Genomic DNA, 20,174 nt, shown 5'->3' with positions numbered 1-20,174 from the left:
TGCAGGGGTGGGTGGCCATTTATAAACATCCTCCCGCTTCCCTGCCTGTGTGCGCTTCCTGAGAGCAATCCGGTGCCCACTGTGTCCGGAGAACACCGATCACTGTACGGGACCTCTGTGTAAGGTCCCGATCATGTGATCACTGATTGGCCAATCAGTGATCACATGAATAGTAGTAAACAAGATGTCACTTCTGACATCATTGCTTACTACGTGTGAAATCTGTGAATAATCACCGAGATCACATGGTACAGGGCCATTCACAACAGCCTTGTACCATGTGACAAGCTGTGACCAATCACAGCTCACACAGTAGTTCTCAATGGCTGCAGGAATGCAGCCAGAGAGAAGGAGAAATGATTGATTTTACAGCCTTTATGTTCTATTCTTCTTATTCTATTCAATTCCTTTATTTTCTATTTTATTCTGTTCTTGTCTATTATCTTCTATTCTATTCTGTTCTTTTACTCTATTCTTTTCTATTTTTGTATTTTCTATTCTATTCTATAGTCTATAGAATAGGGAGAAAAAGAGAGGGGGGGAGAGATAGGAGAGTAGAGAGGGGGGGAGAGATAGGAGAGTAGAGAGGGGGGGAGAGGGAGGGGGGGGAGAGGGAGGGAGGAGGGAGGGGGGGGAGAGGGAGGGAGGAGAGAGGGAGGGGGGAGGAGAGAGGGAGGGGGAGAGAGGGAGGGGGAGAGAGAGAGGGAAGGGGGAGAGAGAGGGGGAGGGAGAGAGAGAGAGGGAGAGGGGGAGAGGGGGAGGGGGAGAGAGGGAGGGAGAGAGGGAGGGGGAGAGAGGGAGGGAGAGAGGGAGGGGGAGGAGAGGGAGGGAGAGAGGGAGAGGGAGGGAGAGAGGGAGAGAGAGGGAGAGGGGGGGAGAGAGGGAGAGGGGGGGAGAGAGGGAGGGGGGGGGGAGAGGGAGGGGGGAGAGAGGGGGAGGAGAGGGAGAGAGAGAGAGAGAGAGAGAGAGAGAGAGAGAGAAAGAGAGAGAGAGAGAGAAAGAGAAAAAGAGAGAAAGAGAGAAAGAGAGAAAGAAAGAAAGAAAGAAAGAAAGAAAGAAAGAAAGAAAGAAAGAAAGAAAGAAAGAAAGAAAGAAAGAAAGAAAGAAAGAAAGAAAGAAAGAAAGAAAGAAAGAAAGAAAGAAAGGGAATGCCCAGGTGATGACATGTTGTATTTCTGTACCCTTTTTCTTTATTATTTAACAAAATCCCCTCTTCTCATGAGACAATAAATTAAACTCTTTCCTCATAGCTGATCTCCTGCATGCCTCATATCAGTTTGGTTGCCCTTCTCTGTACTTCCTCCAGTTCCCCAATGTTCTTTTTGTGAATTGGCGCCCAAAACTGAACTGCATATTCCAGATGAGGTCTTACTAATGATTTGTATCGGGGAAGGGGGGGTGATATCTCTCTCTCTGGAGTCTATACCTCTCCTAATACAAGAGAGGATTTTAGAACTTGCAGCTTGGCATTGCATGTCATTATTAACCCCCCTCATTCTTCTCCATTGATTCCCCCAGTTGTACCCCCCCAGTATGTATGATGCATGCTTATTCTTAGCCCCCAAGTGCAGAACCTTACATTTATCAACATTATCCCTCATTGGCCCCATAGTCCCCCAATTACACAGAGCATTGAGGTCGGCATGTAAATTGGAGACATCCTGTAAGGACGTTATTCCCGGCACAGCTTGGTGTCATCTGCAAAGACTGAAATGGGATTTATAATCTCAGACCCTATATTGTTTATATATATATTAAAAAGTAAGGGTCCCAACACTGAACATTGGGGTACTCCACTAATAACACTGAACCTTGGGGTACTCCACTAATAACACTGAACATTGGGGTACTCCACTAACACTGAACCTTGGGGTACACCACTAATAACACTGAACCCTGGGGTACCCCACTAATAACACTGATCCCTGGGGTATCCCACTAATAACACTGAACATTGGGGTACCCCACTAATAACACTGAACATTGGGGTACTCCACTAATAACACTGAACATTGGGGTACTCCACTAATAACACTGAACCTTGGGGTACACCACTAATAACACTGAACCCTGGGGTACCCCACTAATAACACTGAACATTGGGGTACTCCACTAATAACACTGAACCCTGGGGTACCCCACTAATAACACTGAACATTGGGGTACTCCACTAATAACACTGAACCCTGGGGTACCCCACTAATAACACTGAACATTGGGGTACTTCACTAATAACACTGAACATTGGGGTATCCCACTAATAACACTGAACCCTGGGGTACCCCACTAATAACACTGAACCTTGGGGTACACCACTAATAACACTGAACCCTGGGGTACCCCACTAATAACACTGAACATTGGGGTACACCACTAATAACACTGAACATTGGGGTACACCACTAATAACACTGAACCTTGGGGTACACCACTAATAACACTGAACCTTGGGGTACACCACTGACACCCCTAGACCATTCAGAGTACGAATCATTACCCACTACTCTCTGAATACGATCTTTAAGCCAGTTTTCTATCCATTTACATACAGATATTTCCTGCCTGTAGACTTTACCTTACACATTAGCTGTGTGTGGGGAACTGTGTCCAACACTTTTTCTGTCCAAGCATTCCACGTCCACCTCCGGCCCTCTGTCCAAGTACAGTGGGGCAAAAAAGTATTTAGTCCGCCACCAATTGTGCAAGTTCTCCCACTTACAAAGATGAGAGAGGCCTGTAATTGGCATCATAGGTAGACCTCAACTATGAGAGACAAAATGAGAAAACAAATCCAGACAATCACATTGGCTGATTTGGAAAGAATTTATTTGCAAATTATGGTGGAAAATAAGTATTTGGTCAATATCAAAAGTTCCTCTCAATACTTTGTTATATATCCTTTGTTGGCAATGACAGAGGTCAGACGTTTCCTGGAAGTCTTCACAAGGTTGGCACACACTGTTGCTGGTATGTTGGCCCATCCTCCATGCAGATCTCCTCTAGAGCAGTGATGTTTTGGGGCTGTCGCTGGGCAACACGGACTTTCAACTCCCTCCAAAGGTTTTCTATGGGGTTGAGATCTGGAGACTGGCTTGGCCACTCCAGGACCTTGAAATGCTTCTTACGAAGCCACTCCTTCATTGCCCGGGCGGTATGTTTGGGATCATTGTCATGTTGGAAGACCCAGCCACGTTTCATCTTCAATGCCCTTGCTGATGGAAGGAGGTTTGCACTCAAAATCTCACGATACATGGCCCCATTCATTCTGTCCTGTACATGGATCAGTCGTCCTGGTCCCTTTGTGGAGAAACAGCCCCAAAGCATGATGTTGCCACCCCCATGCTTCACAGTAGGTATGGTGTTCTTTGGATGCAACTCAGCATTCTCTCTCCTCCAAACACGACGAGTTGTGTTTCTACCAAACAGTTCTATTTTGGTTTCTTCTGACCATATGACATTCTCTTCTGGATCATCCAAATGCTCTCTAGCAAACTTCAGACGGGCCCGGACATGTACTGGCTTAAGCAGGGGGACACGTCTGGCACTGCAGGATCTGAGTCCCTGGCTGTCAGGAATGGACTCAGCACTGGTGGTGGGACTCACCTGCCGTGTGGGCTGCAGTACCAGAGCTGACCAGCGGGTGCTCTCAGCAGCCAGAAGCTCACACCTGCAATCAGCCAAACCTGGGGCTGATTGCAGAAGGTGTATTTAAGGCATGACCAGGCCTGTGATCTGGGCCTTGGTGTATGTTTTCCCATGAGCCTCTGTACCTGGTATCTTGTGTTCCTGCCTCGTTGCTGACCCTGCTTGATCCTGACCTCTGCTGACCGTCTCCTGTTGAACTCGGCTTGTGACCCTGACCATTCTCTGCCTGATCCTTTGTACTGCGCTGCCCGTGAGTTACTGAACCCAGCTTGTGACCCTGACCATTCTCTGCCTGCTCCTTTGGTACCTCGCTGCCCGCACGTTGCTGACCTGACCCGTCTGACCACGCTAGCTACTCTGCCATCCATCCATCCTGCACGGATCCAGCCGTCCCTGCTCACACCTTCTGCCTCTTCACATCAGGCTTTCTACCTGCACATACCTCTGGCGGATCCCTCTACCATGAGCAGGTGTACTCAGGGGCCGCGACCTGGTTCCTGTCTGCTCCAAGTCCATCCCCACCATCAGGGGCCCTGGTGAATAAGCAGACTGGGACTTAGACTCCGCGCCCTGGGGAATCCTGTCCTGAGGACCGCTAGAGGTACCACCGAAAAGTCATTACAGAACCCTACGGCCGGCCTGACCATTCCACCTCTCCAGCCCTGACTACGCCTGTGTTCCTGCACGTACTAAGATTAGTGGAAGGTTGGTTTGTTCACTGTGCGTTTATATATATATATCTGGGTGGCTAATAATAAACTGTATTATTATACTATACCTGAAACCTGCGTTTCCCTGTGTCAGTCCACACCTTTCTGGTCACTCCTAGATTCCTGACATCGGCGGTGTAGTGTGTTACTGATGGTAGCCCTTGTTACGTTGGTCCCAGCTCTCTGCGGGTCATTCACTAGGTCCCCCCCCCCCCCCCCGTGTGGTCCTGGGATTTTTGCTCACCGTTCTTGTGATCATTTTGGCCCCACGGGGTGAGATCTTGCGTGGAGCCCCAGATCGAGGGAGATTATCAGTGGTCTTGTATGTCTTCCATTTTCTAATTATTGCTCCCACAGTTGATTAGTTCACACCAAGCTGCTTGCCTATTGCAGATTCAGTCTTCCCAGCCTGGTGCAGGTCTACAATTTTGTTTCTGGTGTCCCTCGACAGCTCTTTGGTCTTCACCATAGTGGAGTTTGGAGTGTGACTGTTTGAGGTTGTGGACAGGTGTCTTTTATACTGATAACAAGTTCAAACAGGTGCCATTGATACAGGTAATGAGTGCAGGACAGAGGAGCCTCTTAAAGAAGAAGGTACAGGTCTGTGAGAGCCAGAAATCTTGCTTGTTTGTAAGTGACCAAATACTTATTTTCCACCATAATTTGCAAATAAATTCTTTCCAGATCAGCCAATGGGATTGTCTGGATTTGTTTTCTCATTTTGTCTCTCATAGCTGAGGTCTCCCTATGATGCCAATTACAGGCCTCTCTCATATTTGTAAGTGGGAGAACTTGCACAATTGGTGGCTGACTAAATACTTTTTTGCCCCACTGTATACCACAGCTACCCCCTTGTCCAAGGTTTTGCTCACCTCCTCATAAAAAGAAATCAGATTTGTTTGACAACTTCTGTCTTTCATGAATCCATGCTGTCTGTGACTTAAAATGTTTTTTTCCAGCAAGAACTCCTCTATGTGGTCTTTTTATTAAACTCTCCAGTATCTTCCCAACTATAGAAGTTACACTAACAGGTCTGTAATTACTTGGTAAAGCCTTGGATCCCTTTTTAAATATTGGCACCACATTGGCCTTAGCCAACACAGTGGTACTATGCCAGTTATTGGAGTCACTAAAGATTAGAAATAATGGCTTAGATACAGCAGAGCTCAACTCTTTTAGAACACATGGGTGTAAGCCATCTTGTCCAGGTGCTTTTTTTTGTCTAAATGTCTTTGAACCATATCAGTTTTGAGCAATAGTGGTTCATAAGGGGCTATCCACATACTATCCCCTTTATGGACTTGAGCCCCCCATGCTCCTTTGTATACACAGAAATGAAGAAAGTATTCAATACATTTGCCTTCTCTTTGTCCCCAGTCACCCACTCATGAATATTTTGTAAATGACCAACATGCTCAGCCCTGACCCTTTTACAGTTAATAAATGTGAAGAATTTTGGGGGGGTTTGTTCTTCTCTCTATGGCAACCTGATGTTCGTTTTCAATTTTTGCAGCCTTGATTTGATGCAGTAATGGTGACTTGGTACATACCGTATTCTCCATGCCTGCTTGTTGGTGGATGCCATGAGATAGCTGCAAGGTCCTCTGGAAGGGAGGGCTCGGCTCATCCTAGAGAAAAAGAGACATTTTAACTTATAGTCAAAATAGGAATCTTTGTCTCTTGCAGCCAATCCTTAACTCCTCCATACTGTACGGCTCCTTTACCTTTAACAACAGCCTGCGTTTATTTTTTCTGTGCCTCTAACTGCTGCTTAAAGGGTCACCATCTTCACCTGAAAAAATGCCATAGAGCTGTCTCTTGTATTAGAAGAGGTACTACGCTTGCCCCTACGGTGGTATTTCCATCCACTGAAGAGGTGCGGGTTCAGTCAGCCCGGCATTGCACACCTCCAGAAGTGTCAGATGCCTGTGTCCCCCACCACGGCCTGAGCTTCCACCCTCCAACCATCATGCCTCCTGACATGGTGTACAGGTCAAAGGAAGGAGCCACAACCTGCTGTGGGGGACACAGCAAGCATCCACTTCCAGAAGGTCTTTTGACAACTCAAGGAGAGAAAGAGAGAGAGAGAGAGAGAGAGAGAGAGGGGGGGAAGAGAAAAGGAGAATGAGAGAGAGAGAGAGAAAGAGAGAGAGAGAAAGAAGGAAAGGAAGAGAAAAAAAGAGAGAGAGAAAAAGAGAGAAAAGAGAAAACCACTTTAACAGTGACATGAACCCCTCATGTCACAATTCACTAGATACACTGCAATATATAATATCATAACACAATCTATAATTACATATCATACATTGTATACAAGTAGTCAGTACAGTATATGTAAACCTTAACCAAACCCTAAATGATAAAGCACAATGTATCATAAACAACTGACACTTAAAAAAGAAAGAAAAGGAAAGGGAAAAGGAAAAGGAAAAAGGGAAAGGAAAAAAGGAAAGGAAAAGGGAAAGGAAAAAAGGAAAGGAAAAGGGAAAGGAAAAAAGGAAAGGAAAAAGGGAAAGGAAAAAAGGAAAGGAAAAAAGGAAAGGAAAAGGGAAAGGAAAAAAGGAAAGGAAAAGGGAAAAGGCAAAGGCAAAGGCAAAGGCAAAGGCAAAGGCAAAGGCAAAGGAAAGGCAAAGGCAAAGGAAAATGGAAAAGAAAGAAAGAAAGAAAGAAAGAAAGAAAGAAAGAAAGAAAGAAAGAAAGAAAGAAAGAAAGAAAGAAAGAAAGAAAGAAAGAAAGAAAGAAAGAAAGAAAGAAAGAAAGAAAGAAAGAAAGAAAGTTCTATATTCTATATAGTACAGCCCTCATAGATGGACTTGTGTCTTTCTTCAATCTGACTGCTATGTAACTGACAGGAGATGGGGACAGAGTGTTGTCACCCTATAACACGATGCGCCTCAATAAAGACCCTCATGGAAGTTCTGGTGACAACTCAACGAGAGAGAGAGAGAAAGAGAGAGAGAGAAAGAGAGAGAGAGAAAGAGAGAGAGAGAGAGAAGGAAGGAAAGGAAGAGAAAAAAAGAGAAAAAAAAGAGAAAAAAAGAGAGAAAGAGAAAAACACTTTAACACTGACATGAACCCCTCATCAATCCATCCAAAATTTAAAAAAAAAAACAATTCACTAGATACACTGCAATATATAATATCATAACACAATCTATAATTATATACCATACATTGTATACAAGTAGTCAGTACAGCATATGTAAACCTTAACCAAACCCTAAATGATAAAGCACAATGTATCATAAACAACTGACACTTAAAAAAGAAAATACTGTTCAAGAGAAAGAAAGGAAAGGAAAGAAAGAAAGAGAGAAAGAAAGAAAGAAATTAAGAAAGAAAAAAAGAAAGAAAGAAAAGAAAGAGAGAGAGAGAGCGAAAGAAAGAGAGAAAGAAAAGAAAGAGAGAGCGAAAGAGCGAAAGAAAGAGCGGAAGGAAGGAAGGAGATGGGGACAGAGTGTTGTCACCCTATAACAGGATGCGCCTCAATAATGACCCTCATGGCAGGATCACCAGGGATTATAATAATAACAGCTCCAGATTTTGAATCACTAAATAGAATTTTTGCAGCGACACGATGCAACGTCTGGGATCTCTTGGTGAGTGGGTTTGCAGCGTGTAGCCATCCTATAGAGAGCCTATAATGTGGGCGTCTTACGGTTTCCGGAAAGTGTGGCAGTGGACCGGGAATATTCCGCCGGCTATATAACCTCATCTATTATTTAGGCGATGTAAAATGTCAGCATCTGGCACACCATTTAGCGGTTTGCAGAGTTCGCAGTACAGAGGCGAAGGCGCAGTTTATTAACAGCGTGGCGTAGAGACCTCTGGCGGACTTCATCTGCTAGGAGACGTGTCGCTGAGCCATGGAAACTTATTTGCAGTTTAAAGTCTGATTTGTTTATCCGGCAGCCGAGCTCCAGAATCAGAGGGAAGCTGTGCAGGGGTCAGCCTGGAGATAATTATCGCTGTTTGTTTTCTTCTCACCACAATAGTCTGAGATAAGTGAGAAATATACAACATTGGAGATAATGAGCACACTGATTGGTTGTGAGGGGGGGGGGTGCAAGTACCTGATACTAAATATTACCAGAAATATACAGACTTCTTCCATACAGCATGGTATACGGAATGAGGTGTATGGAATAGGGAATGTACAGCATGGTATACGGAATGAGGTGTATGGAATAGGGAATGTACAGCATGGTATACGGAATGAGGTGTATGGAATAGGGAATGTACAGCATGGTGTACGTATATGGAATAGGGAATGTACAGCACGGTATACGGAATGAGGTGCATGGAATAGGGAATGTACAGCACGGTATACGGAATGAGGTGTATGGAATAGGGAATGTACAGCACGGTATACGGAATGAGGTGTATGGAATAGGGAATGTACAGCATGGTATACGGAATGAGGTGTATGGAATAGGGAATGTACAGCATGGTATACGGAATGAGGTACATGGAATAGGGAATGTACAGCATGGTATACGTATATGGAATAGGGAATGTACAGCATGGTATACGGAATGAGGTACATGGAATAGGGAATGTACAGCACGGTATACGGAATGAGGTACATGGAATAGGGAATGTACAGCATGGTATACGGAATGAGGTGCATGGAATAGGGAATGTACAGCACGGTATACGGAATGAGGTGCATGGAATAGGGAATGTACAGCATGGTATACGGAATGAGGTGCATGGAATGTGTCATGGAGATGGAGGAGGAGGTTGTGTCATGGAGATGGAGGAGGAGGTTGTGTCATGGAGATGGAGGAAGAGGTTGTGTCATGGAGATAGAGGAGGAGGTTGTGTCATGGAGATAGAGGAGGAGGTTGTGTCATGGAGGAGGTTGTGTCATGGAGGAGGGATGAGGGGAGGAGGTTCTGTCATGGAGGAGTTATGAGGGGAGATGGAGGAGGAGGTTGTGTCATGGATGAGGGGAGATGGAGGAGGAGGTTGTGTCATGGAGGAGGGACGAGGGGAGATGGAGGAGGAGGTTGTGTCATGGATGAGGGGAGATGGAGGAGGTTGTGTCATGGAGGAGGTTGTGTCATGGAGGAGGGATGAGGGGAGGAGGTAGTGTCATAGAGGAGGGATGAGGGGAGGAGGTTGTGTCATGGAGGAGGGATGAGGGGAGGAGGTAGTGTCATAGAGGAGGGATGAGGGGAGGAGGTTGTGTCATGGAGGAGGATAAGGGGAGGAGGTTGTGTCATGGAGAAGGGATGAGCGGAGGAGGTTGTGTCCTGGAGGAGGGATGAGCGGAGGAGGTTGTTTCCTGGAGGAGGGATGTGGGGAGATGGAGGAGGTTGTGTCATGGAGGAGGGATGAGGGGAGATGGAGGAGGTTGTGTCATGGAGGAGGGATGAGGGGAGGAGGTTGTGTCATGGAGGAGGGATGAGGGGAGGAGGTTGTGTCATGGAGGAGGGATGAGCGGAGGAGGTTGTTTCCTGGAGGAGGGATGAGGGGAGATGGAGGAGGTTGTGTCATGGAGGAGGGATGAGGGGAGATGGAGGAGTTTGTGTCATGGAGGAGGGATGAGGGGAGGAGGTTGTGTCATGGAGGAGGGCTGAGGGGAGGAGATTGTGTCATGGAGGAGGGATGAGGGGAGGAGGTTGTGTCATGGAGGAGGGATGAGGGGAGATGGAGGAGTTTGTGTCATGGAGGAGGGATGAGCGGAGGAGGTTGTTTCCTGGAGGAGGGATGAGGGGAGGAGGTTGTGTCATGGAGGAGGGATGAGGGGGAGGAGGTTGTGTCATGGAGGAGGGATGAGGGGAGGAGGTTGTGTCATGGAGGAGGGATGAGGGGAGGAGGTTGTGTCATGGAGGAGGGATGAGGGGAGGAGGTTGTGTCATGGAGGAGGGATGAGGGGAGGAGGTTGTTTCCTGGAGGAGGGATGAGGGGAGGAGGTTGTGTCATGGAGGAGGATGAGGGGAGGAGGTTGTGTCATGGAGGAGGATGGAGGGAGGAGGAGACCTGTGTCGTTGTGTCATGGAGGAGGATGGAGGGAGGAGGAGACCTGTGTCGTTGTGTCATGGAGGAGGATGGAGGGAGGAGGAGACCTGTGTCGGTGTCATCCTCGGATATCCGCCATGGCCGCACACTAGCCCTCCTCACATAGCTCAGTGACCGTTATGTCTGCCCTCCTGCTCATCCCCGTCCGGACGTGTCGCGGTTGGGCCTTAAGGTGTAGCCGGGTGCTGTGTGCGGGCGGTGGGCGGATGCAGTGTGTAGGAAAGGTCGGGGATATGCGGCCTACCCCGGAGAACTCGGCGTACACAGGCCGGAGCCCTGCCAGGCTCAGTTCTCAGGTGAGAAGGTCCCCGGGGACAGGTGTTGTATATGGGGGTGCACCTGTCAGGAATGTCCCTGTGCTCCATGGCCGGGTGTGTAGTGGAGGTGATGATGGGCCTCATTCCCTTTCTAATCCTGTTAAGGTTTAAGACGTGTAGTTCTGCTCTGTGTACGAGTATAGTGTGTGCTGTGCTCGGGGTGTTTGCTCAGTATGGGGTGTTGCTGTGGTCGGGGTGTTTGCGGGGTGTCGCTGTGGTCGGGGTGTTTGCGCAGTATGGGGTGTTGCTGTGGTCGGGGTGTTTGCGGGGTGTCGCTGTGGTCGGGGTGTTTGCGCAGTGCGGGGTGTCAGGGTATTTGCGCAGTGTGTTGTGTTGCTGTGGTCGGGGTGTTTGCAAAGCATGGGGTGTCGCTGTGGTCGGGGTGTTTGCGCAGTGCGGGTGTCAGGGTGTTTGCGCAGTGTGGGGTGTCGCTGTGGTCGGGGTGTTTGCGCAGTGTGGGGTGTCGCTGTGGTCGGGGTGTTTGCGCAGTGCGGGGTGTCGCTGTGGTCGGGGTGTTTGCGCAGTGCGGGGTGTCGCTGTGGTCGGGGTGTTTGCGCAGTGCGGGGTGTCGCTGTGGTCGGGGTGTTTGCGCAGTGCGGGGTGTCGCTGTGGTCGGGGTGTTTGCGCAGTGCGGGGTGTCGCTGTGGTCGGGGTGTTTGCGCAGTGCGGGGTGTCGCTGTGGTCGGGGTGTTTGCGCAGTGCGGGGTGTCGCTGTGGTCGGGGTGTTTGCGCAGTGCGGGGTGTCGCTGTGGTCGGGGTGTTTTCCCCACCGCTCAGCTGACCCTACCGCCCCGGGGTACCCGGCCATGTGACCAGCCCCCCTCCCCTTTCTTCTAGGTGGAAGGTTTCCTCCAGCGGTAGTCTTTATCTGCAGTGCAGGCGCTGCACCTCCTCCCTCCAGCACACACCTCCCTCCAGCACACACCTCCCTCCAGCACACATCTCCCCGACCATCTGCTCCTCCACCCTGCTCAGCATTTCCTCCTCGCCACGCTCTCCCACTTCTAGCGCACACTAAAGTCACCCATACAGGAGCCCTCCTCCTCCTTCATTCAACCAGCAGGTTCAACAACAAAAATGATCTGATTGGCCCAGAAGGTTTAGAGGCCTTGAAGGTGTCCCCATTGGAAGATTTCCCCTCACTTCCTGTTCCGGTGACAACAGAAGAATGTTGAATTTCCCTTCACCTTCAGTGGTCACCAGGACAGTAAACCTGGCAGCACCTCCCCACGCCCCCAGAGCTTTACATGTACAGTCGACATTGCTCATTCGTGGCGACAGTCTCCCTCGAGTTGCTGCACTTCTCATTGTTGTTTCTTATAGGGCCCCACTGAACCAGCCACCAAGGAGACCAGCGGCGCTGCAGCCGACGGCGGCGGAGAGAAGCCGAGCAAAACGCAGCAGCTGAAGCGCATCTTCAAGGAATACGGGGGCGTGGCGGTGGCCTTCCACGTGGGGATCTCTCTGGTGTCACTGGGGATATTTTACGGTCTGGTGTCCAGGTGAGAACTGATGATCAGGAGGACCCGCCACTGAGAACGGGGGAGGGGTTGCAATTCGTACAGGGGGACCCACCACTGAGAACGGGGGAGGGGTTGCAATTCGTACAGGGGGACCCGCCACTGAGAACGGGGGAGGGGCGGCGATGCGTACAGGGGGACCCGCCACTGAGAACGGGGGAGGGGCGGCAATGCGTACAGGGGGACCCGCCACTGAGAACGGGGGAGGGGCGGCAATGCGTACAGGGGGACCCACCACTGAGAACGGGGGAGGGGCGGCGATGCGTACAGGGGGACATGCAACTGAGAACGGGGGAGAGGCGGCGATGCGTACAGGGGGACCCGCCACTGAGAACGGGGGAGGGGCGGCGATGCGTACAGGGGGACCCGCCACTGAGAACGGGGGAGGGGGGGCGATGCGTACAGGGGGACATGCAACTGAGAACGGGGGAGGGGCGGCGATGCGTACAGGGGGACCCACCACTGAGAGCAGGGGAGGGGCAGCGATGCGTACCGGGAGACCCGCCACTGAGAACGGGGGAGGGGCGGCGATGCGTACAGGGGGACCCGCCCCTAAGAGCGGGGGAGGGGCGGCGATGCGTACAGGGGGACCCGCCACTGAGAACGGGGGAGGGGCGGCGATGCGTACAGGGGGACATGTAACTGAGAACAGGGGAGGGGCGGCGATGCGTACAGGAGGACCCGCCACTGAGAGCGGGGGAGGGGAGGCGATGCGTACAGGGGGACCCGCAACTGAGAACGGGGGAGGGGCGGCGATGCGTACAGGGGGACCCACCACTGAGAGCAGGGGAGGGGCAGCGATGCGTACCGGGAGACCCACCACTGAGAATGGGGGAGGGGCGGCGATGCGTACAGGGGGACCCGCCACTAAGAGCGGGGGAGGGGCGGCGATGCGTACAGGGGGACCCGCCACTGAGAATGGGGGAGGGGCGGCGATGCGTACAGGGGGACATGTAACTGAGAACAGGGGAGGGGCGGCGATGCGTACAGGAGGACCCGCCACTGAGAGCGGGGGAGGGGAGGCGATGCGTACAGGGGGACCCGCCACTGAGAACGGGGGAGGGGCGGCGATGCGTACAGGGGGACATGCAACTGAGAACGGGGGAGGGGCGGCGATGCATACAGGGAGACCTGCCACTAAGAGCGGGGGAGGGGCGGCGATGCGTACAGGGGGACCCGCCACTGAGAATGGGGGAGGGGCGGCGATGCGTACAGGGGGACATGCAACTGAGAATAGGGGAGGGGCGGCGATGCGTACAGGAGGACCCGCCACTGAGAGCGGGGGAGGGGTGGCGATGCGTACAGAAGGACCCGCCCCTGAGAACAGGGGAGGGGCAGCACCTACAGGACCAGTCGTACGTGTTTATTCTGCTTGTATTCTCTCCGGCCCTCCCCATCAATATTATACGTTGTGTTCCAAATGATTCTGCAGATGATATTTCCTCCTTTCCCTCAATAATTGATGTAAATATCAGTCGGCAGAATTCTCAGGTGACAACTAGAAGAGGACAATTCACATTTTATTGCACAAACCTCCTAATAACAGGGTTTGTGTTCCGGATTATTCCGCACAGGAAGTTTCCAAACACTTTCTAGGTTGTAAAGAACTGAGAATTGTCATTTGTTGTGTTTGCAGCAGATTTACTGAAATCAAAAGCTATTTCAGTCCAACTTTTCCCAACATTGTAACTTTGTAACCATGTGAAGCGGTCACGTTACATTGTAACATAGGAGCCCTCATCTCATAGCAGATCACAAGTCTGGCATCCATTGGACAGTTTCTGTTGAATTTGTTTGCAAGATGTCAGAATAGCCTCCCAGAGCTGCTGTTTGGATGTAAACTGCCCCCCACCCTCATAGATCTTTTGCTTGAGGATGCTCCAAAGGTTCTCCATAGGATTGAGGTCGGGGGAGGATGGAGGCCACACCATGACTTTCTCTCCTTTTATCCCCATAACAGCCATTGATGCGGAGGTATTCTTTGCAGCATGAGATGGTGCATTGTCATGCATGAAGATGATTTTATTACGGGAAGCATAGCTCTTCCTTCTGTACCGGGGAAGAAAGTGGTCAGTCAGAAACTCCACATACTTTGCAGAGGTCATCTTTACACCTTCGGGGGCTCTAAAGGCGCCAACCAGCTCTGTTCCCATGATTCCGGCCCAAAACAGGACTCCACCACCGCCTTGCTGACGTCGCAGCCTTGTTGGAACAGGGTGGCCGTCCACCAACCATCCACTACTCCATCCATCTGGACCATCCAGGGTATAGCAAAGAATTACTTTGCTATAAGAAGCATTTACCTGAATGACATCGATTCATTCAGGTTTTGTTTTTTGTGCTTAGCTGTGATTTGGCCAGAGCTAATCACATGACATGTGCATGTGATCACTGTGACCATTCCCAGCTAGACACTAGTATACAATGGATGGCATGAATGAAGCCATCCATTGTATACAACTGTCATGTGACCTGCTGTGATTGGTCATGGTACCTGCAACGGGGGCCGATACTCTGATCTGTCATCGGCCGTGTCCAAGGTACACGGCCGGTGACAGATCGCGCCGCTCTGCAGGAGCGCAATCTGCGCATGTGTGGTATGACGCCATATGGCGTCCACCCGGAACGCTGATGACATTTGCCGGCCGCCATTCGGCCATAGGGGGGGCGGCAAATGCTTAATAATGTGGAACGCCGTCCTTTAGTAGTTTTTCCTTCAATTGGGCTCACCGACCAATCTAATTATCACAGGTGTCCCAGATTGTTTTCAGTGATCAAAAGAGCCCTGACACACAATGCCATCCATGGGTTACACTGAAAAACAAAATATTTCATCTTTGTGACACTTAAATAGAATTTGCAGAATAATTTGGAACGCGGTGTAATATTTTAAAAGTTTTCTGTTTCCCTTACATATCTTATTATAGATTCAGTGATGTCAGCGCTGGCTCTCTGTGCTTCTCTATGCAATGCAGGCAGATCATGGCTGCTGGGAGGAGCTTATAGGTTGCTGACACCTTTACAGCACCTGGCCTCAGTACTCCTCTTAGTCCTGATGCAAGCAGTGGGAGGAGTTATGCAAATATCAAAATCCCTTGGTGGGCGGGAGTCAGTCTGGAGGAGTGGGCGTTCCTAGGCAGGCTGTATTTGCATAGGTAACGCCCACACGTGACAGCCTCCACGATTGATAGAAGTGAAATCCAATGAATGAAAGGAGGCGGGCCAGGGCTAGTCTAGATGATGGTGGACGTCCAGAGAACATGGCGGGTTCGGTCTGACCTGCAGCTTCTGGTGCACACTGTGAGCTGGTAATGATGTTTGTTACATTTCACTCAGTTTACTTTTCTTTCCCCTGTACAGCGGTCTGGACGTCCCCGCGCTCCTCCTTAAAGTCGGCTTCAGTGAAGCTGTGGTCCAATCCAAGATGGCGGCGGGAACGAGTACCTTCGTGTTGGCGTACGCCATCCATAAACTGTTCGCTCCGGTGCGGATCAGCATCACCGTGGTGTCCGTCCCTTTCCTGGTCAGGTACTTCAGGAGAACCGGATTCTTCAAGCCGCCTCCCCCTCGTGCTTAGCGGGGTCCCGACACGGACACGACTACTCAGGCTGCTTCCTCGGGGACCTGGAACTTGGCGACGCCCATAAATATGAGGAGCCGCCCCTGACCAGGATCCGCCTTATACTTGAAATGTGATTCATACTGACATGTGCACTGGAAGAGGGGGAGGGGGGACTAGAGGGGAATAAAGAGAACCTGTCATTGCAGCTCTAACCTGACCCAGCCCAGGATTCCATCACTCCTAGGGTGGGAAATGGGCATCCTAGTGTATTAAAGAGAACCTGTCATCATGGTCCCTACCTGACCCAGCCCAGGATTCCAGACACTCCTAGGGTGGGAAATGGGCATCCTAGTGTATTAAAGAGAACCTGTCATCATGGTCCCTACCTGACCCAGCCCAGGATTCCAGACACTCCTAGGGTGGGAAATGGGCATCCTAGTGTATTAAAGAGAACCTGTCATCATGGTCCCTACCTGACCCAGCCCAGGATTCCAGACACTCCTAGGGTTGGAAATGGGCATCCTAGTGTATTAAAGAGAACCTGTCATCATGGCCTTTACCTGACCCAGCTGAAGATTCCATCACTCCTAGGGTTGGCATTGGCCATCCTATTCTAGTATAGTAAAGAGAACCTGTCATCATGGTCCCTACCTGACCCAGCCAAGGATTCCATGTTCTCCTAGGGTTGGCGTTGGTCATCCTATTCATGTGTATTAAAGAGAACCTGTCATCATGGTCCCTACCTGACCCAGCCAAGGATTCCATGTTCTCCTAGGGTTGGCGTTGGTCATCCTAGTGTATTAAAGAGAACCTGTCATCATGGACCTTACCTGACCCAGCTGAGGATTCCATCCACTCTGGGTAGAATGTTAGGTTATCTCTGTGTTGTGAACCTGAACTGAATACACCTGTGAGAGGTTTTGTCCATCCATTCCTGAGATGTACACAGCTCTGTCTGGCAGGGGAGCGGACCTACTCCACTGCTGCAGATCAGCAACAGGTCTTGTCCCCCCCCCCCCCCCCCTAGCCTGTGATTGGACAGTGAAAGAAGAAGCAGCAGACTGGTGAGCTCATCTCTATCACTCTGCTCTCTCCTCCTATCGGCATGCTCCTTGTTAGCACTAGAGTTGTGTTGGAGACACCCTTCACTTCCTGTCTGGTAGGATAAGAAAAAAATGGAGGTTCTATTCCTTTCTCCTCCTTGTGGCTGGACCTACCGAACCCCTTCCCAACCAGCCCCAGCATCCCTTAACGAAGGACTGCCTGATCACATGACCACTGTGACTGGCTGTCACAGTGGTCACATGATCAGTAGCTGGTCCCGATCATTGCTAGAGACCAGGAGCTGTCCACAACAGCTCTGTCACTGTGCTGGGAGTGTGCAATGAGCGCGCTCTCAGCCCAGAAACCTCGGCCACCCCTGGACACGGAAATGCGGCTTGTGGGCATTAAAGCCCGCCCTCTTTTGCCGCTGCACATATGTGTCACCCGGGCAGTCAGAGGTTACAGCAGGTTTTGGGTTTTTATTTTTAGAATGAATTTTGTGATTCAGTTTAATGAGAGAAGCCAAAAAAAAGGAATCCTATAGATTTGTAGAATGGAATAGATGTATTTTTATCAAATGTGAAGATTTGTATATGGAGAGTTTCTCAGGAGTCACATGGGGAGCGTCATGTCGTTTTTTCCCTCCCTACGGCGATGATGCGAATAAAGTTCTGATCTATATTTGTCTGATTCTGTTGCCGTCTGCGCACCCAAAACACACGAGAAGAAGGACCCCAGACTATTCTGTACATATCATACCCACCCTATACAGCGGGTATACAATAGAATCCCCCCCCCCCTTAAAATATTGACATTTTGCTGAAATGAAGACAGACACAGTTCTTGATTTATCCAGCTGTATTTGCTCCGTTCAACTTACCACATCCAAGTGAAATATATAACACCAACTTGCCAGGGAAATTTTGTAAAAATTTCAAAAACAGAATTGCTGAGTTGGAAATAGGATCACCCCCCCTCCTAAAAATGACCAATCACCTCAATGGCACACAAAGCCATTTGACTTTCAACTGTTATCAGCTGGGGTCATTCTGATTAGCTCAGCATGAAAAGAGCTTTCCTGGAGCATTTCAGTCCCTGGTGCAACTGCAGCAAACCATCAACTATGGCCAGCAAGGCACTGTCACCGGGATGTAAAAATTTCATGAACAGAATCACCGAGTTTGAAAAAGAATCACCCCCCCCCCCCTCCTAAAAATGACTAATCACCTTCTCAAAGCCATTTGACTTTCAACTGTGATCAGCTGGGGTCATTTTGATTAGCTCAGCCTGAAAAGAGCTTTCCTGGAGCATTTCAGTCCCCGGTAGTGCAACTGAAGCAAACCATCAACTCTGGGCAGCAAGGCACTGTCACCGGGATAAAGTTGTGGACAGGCACAAGTCAGGAGATGGATACAAAAAGTGTCAAAGGCTGCCTAGAAGCAGAGTGAAGTCTATTATGAAGAAGTGGAAGGTATTTGGTACAACACAGACCCTCCCCCCCCCCATCAGGATGTCTCTCCAAACTGGATGAAAGATCCAGAAGGAATCGGGTCAGAGAGGCGACCAAGAGGCCTCCAGCAACTCGGGAATGGATGACAAAGAGGGGTCATTGTGTGCTTGTGACAAATCCTCCACAAATGGGGATTGTATGGGAGGGTTGCAAGAAAAAAAGTCGCTCCTCAAGAAGACCACATGCTGCCACCACTGAGCTGTGCCAAAATGCACCTTGAAGGTTCTGAGGTCACATTGGGAAAAGGGGTTCTGGTCAGATGGGACTACAATGGAAGGATTTGGGCTCAACACTAAATGGTATGTCTGGTGGAAACCCAATCCAGCTCTCCATCCAAATCCCACCATTCCTACAGTACAGCATGGAGGGGGGAATATCCTATTACGGGGGGGGTAATATCCTGTTATGGGGGAGGTGGGGGTAATATCCTGTTACGGGGGAGGTGGGAATATCCTGTTACGAGGGGGGTGGTAATATCCTGTTACGGGGGAGGTGGGGGTAATATCCTGTTATGGGGGGTGGGAATATCCTGTTATGGGGGAGGTGGGAATATCCTGTTACGGGGAGGTGGGAATATCCTGTTACGGGGAGGTGGGTGGGAATATCCTGTTATGGGGGAGGTGGGGGTAATATCCTGTTACGGGGGGTGGGAATATCCTGTTATGGGGAAGTAATAATATCCTGTTACGGGGGAGGTAATAATATCCTGTTACGGGGAGGTGGGAATATCCTGTTATGGGGGAGGTAATATCCTGTTACGGGGAGGTGGGAATATCCTGTTATGGGGGAGGTAATATCCTGTTACGGGGAGGTGGTAATATCCTGTTACGGGAGGGGGGGGTGATAATATCCTGTTATGGGGGTTCTCTGCTGCAGGGACTGGAGCACTTGTCAGGATAGAAAGAAAAATAGATGGGGCAAAATCCGGTCACATTCTGGAGGAAAATCTGCTGCCCTCAGCCAGAAAGTTGGGGAGAAGGTTCACCTTCCAACATGACCCCAAGCACACACCAACAATGACCCCCCCAGTGATTGGAGGAGAAGAAGGGGAATGTCCTTGCATGGACTAGTCAGCCCAGACTTCAACCCCATTGAAAATCTGTGGAATGACTTGACTGCAGTCCACAAACAGTCACCATCCAGTGTCACTGAACCTGAGCCGTTCTGCAAATATTGCAAAGTCTCGATGTGCGAAGTTATTGGAGACATCCCAACAGACTAAAGGCTGGAACTAAAGCCAAAGGGGGTTCCACAAAATACTTAGTCTCAGCAGTCAGCAGCAGAGAAGACAACAGAACTCCATCTCCAGATCCTGCACTCCTCTGTGCAGCCACAGCACCTCCCCATCTCCATCTCCCCTCATCTCAGCAGTTGGCAGCAGAGAGGAGGACACAACTCCTCCATCAGATCCTGCACTCCTCTGTGCAGCCATGGAGAGGCTAATTGTCACCCCCCCCCCCCATCTCAGCAGTTGGCAGCAGAGAGGAGGACAGAACTCCTACAGATCCTGCACTCCTCTGTGCAGCCATGGAGAGGCTAATTGTCACCCCCCCCCCATCTCAGCAGTTGGCAGCAGAGAGGAGGACAGAACTCCTACAGATCCTGCACTTCTCTATGCAGCAGCAGCACCCCATCATCTCCACCTCCCCTGGTCTCAGCATTCAATAAGGGGGGGGGGGGACTGATTTTGATGTAAGGGGAATCTTGACATCATATGTATGGGGGGGGGGGGGGTGTTTGGGACATCTAGTCTCACAGATACAACTGATCCACAATACTGATGCGGCCCCCCCCCCTCCCGATGGCATTGCTCTGTTGGGGGGCCTCTCTAAAAGCCTT

The 20,174-nt window shown here is 50.2% G+C and overlaps 1 protein-coding gene across 1 annotated transcript; it reads left to right on the top strand.

Annotated features, from left to right (window-relative positions):
• Positions 1-10,346: 10,346 nt before the first annotated feature.
• Positions 10,347-17,506, top strand: MIMS2 (mitochondrial inner membrane structural 2). Its single transcript, XM_089664799.1, has 3 exons — positions 10,347-10,678; positions 12,023-12,201; positions 15,580-17,506. Exons 1-3 carry the CDS (start codon positions 10,502-10,504, stop codon positions 15,794-15,796), a joined length of 573 nt encoding a protein of 190 aa, XP_089520925.1. The 5' UTR covers positions 10,347-10,501; the 3' UTR covers positions 15,797-17,506.
• The last annotated feature ends 2,668 nt before the right edge of the window (positions 17,507-20,174 follow it).

The sequence above is a fragment of the Staurois parvus genome, unplaced genomic scaffold (assembly GCF_062004578.1).
Source record: "Staurois parvus isolate SC_StPar_1 unplaced genomic scaffold, SC_StPar_1.0 ptg002046l, whole genome shotgun sequence".
Classification (NCBI taxonomy): Eukaryota; Metazoa; Chordata; class Amphibia; order Anura; family Ranidae; genus Staurois; species Staurois parvus.
This window is presented reverse-complemented; position numbering and strand designations above follow the sequence as displayed.

What these genes read in the sequence shown, in the direction of transcription:
- MIMS2 (XM_089664799.1), top strand. Translation starts at nt 10,502, where the DNA reads ATGTCTGCCCTCCTGCTCATCCCCGTCCGGACGTGTCGCGGTTGGGCC. An exon ending in CTGCCAGGCTCAGTTCTCAG is followed by an intron (nt 10,679 to 12,022) that starts GTGAGAAGGTCC and finishes TGTTTCTTATAG; the next exon opens with GGCCCCACTGAACCAGCCAC. An exon ending in TTTTACGGTCTGGTGTCCAG is followed by an intron (nt 12,202 to 15,579) that starts GTGAGAACTGAT and finishes TCCCCTGTACAG; the next exon opens with CGGTCTGGACGTCCCCGCGC.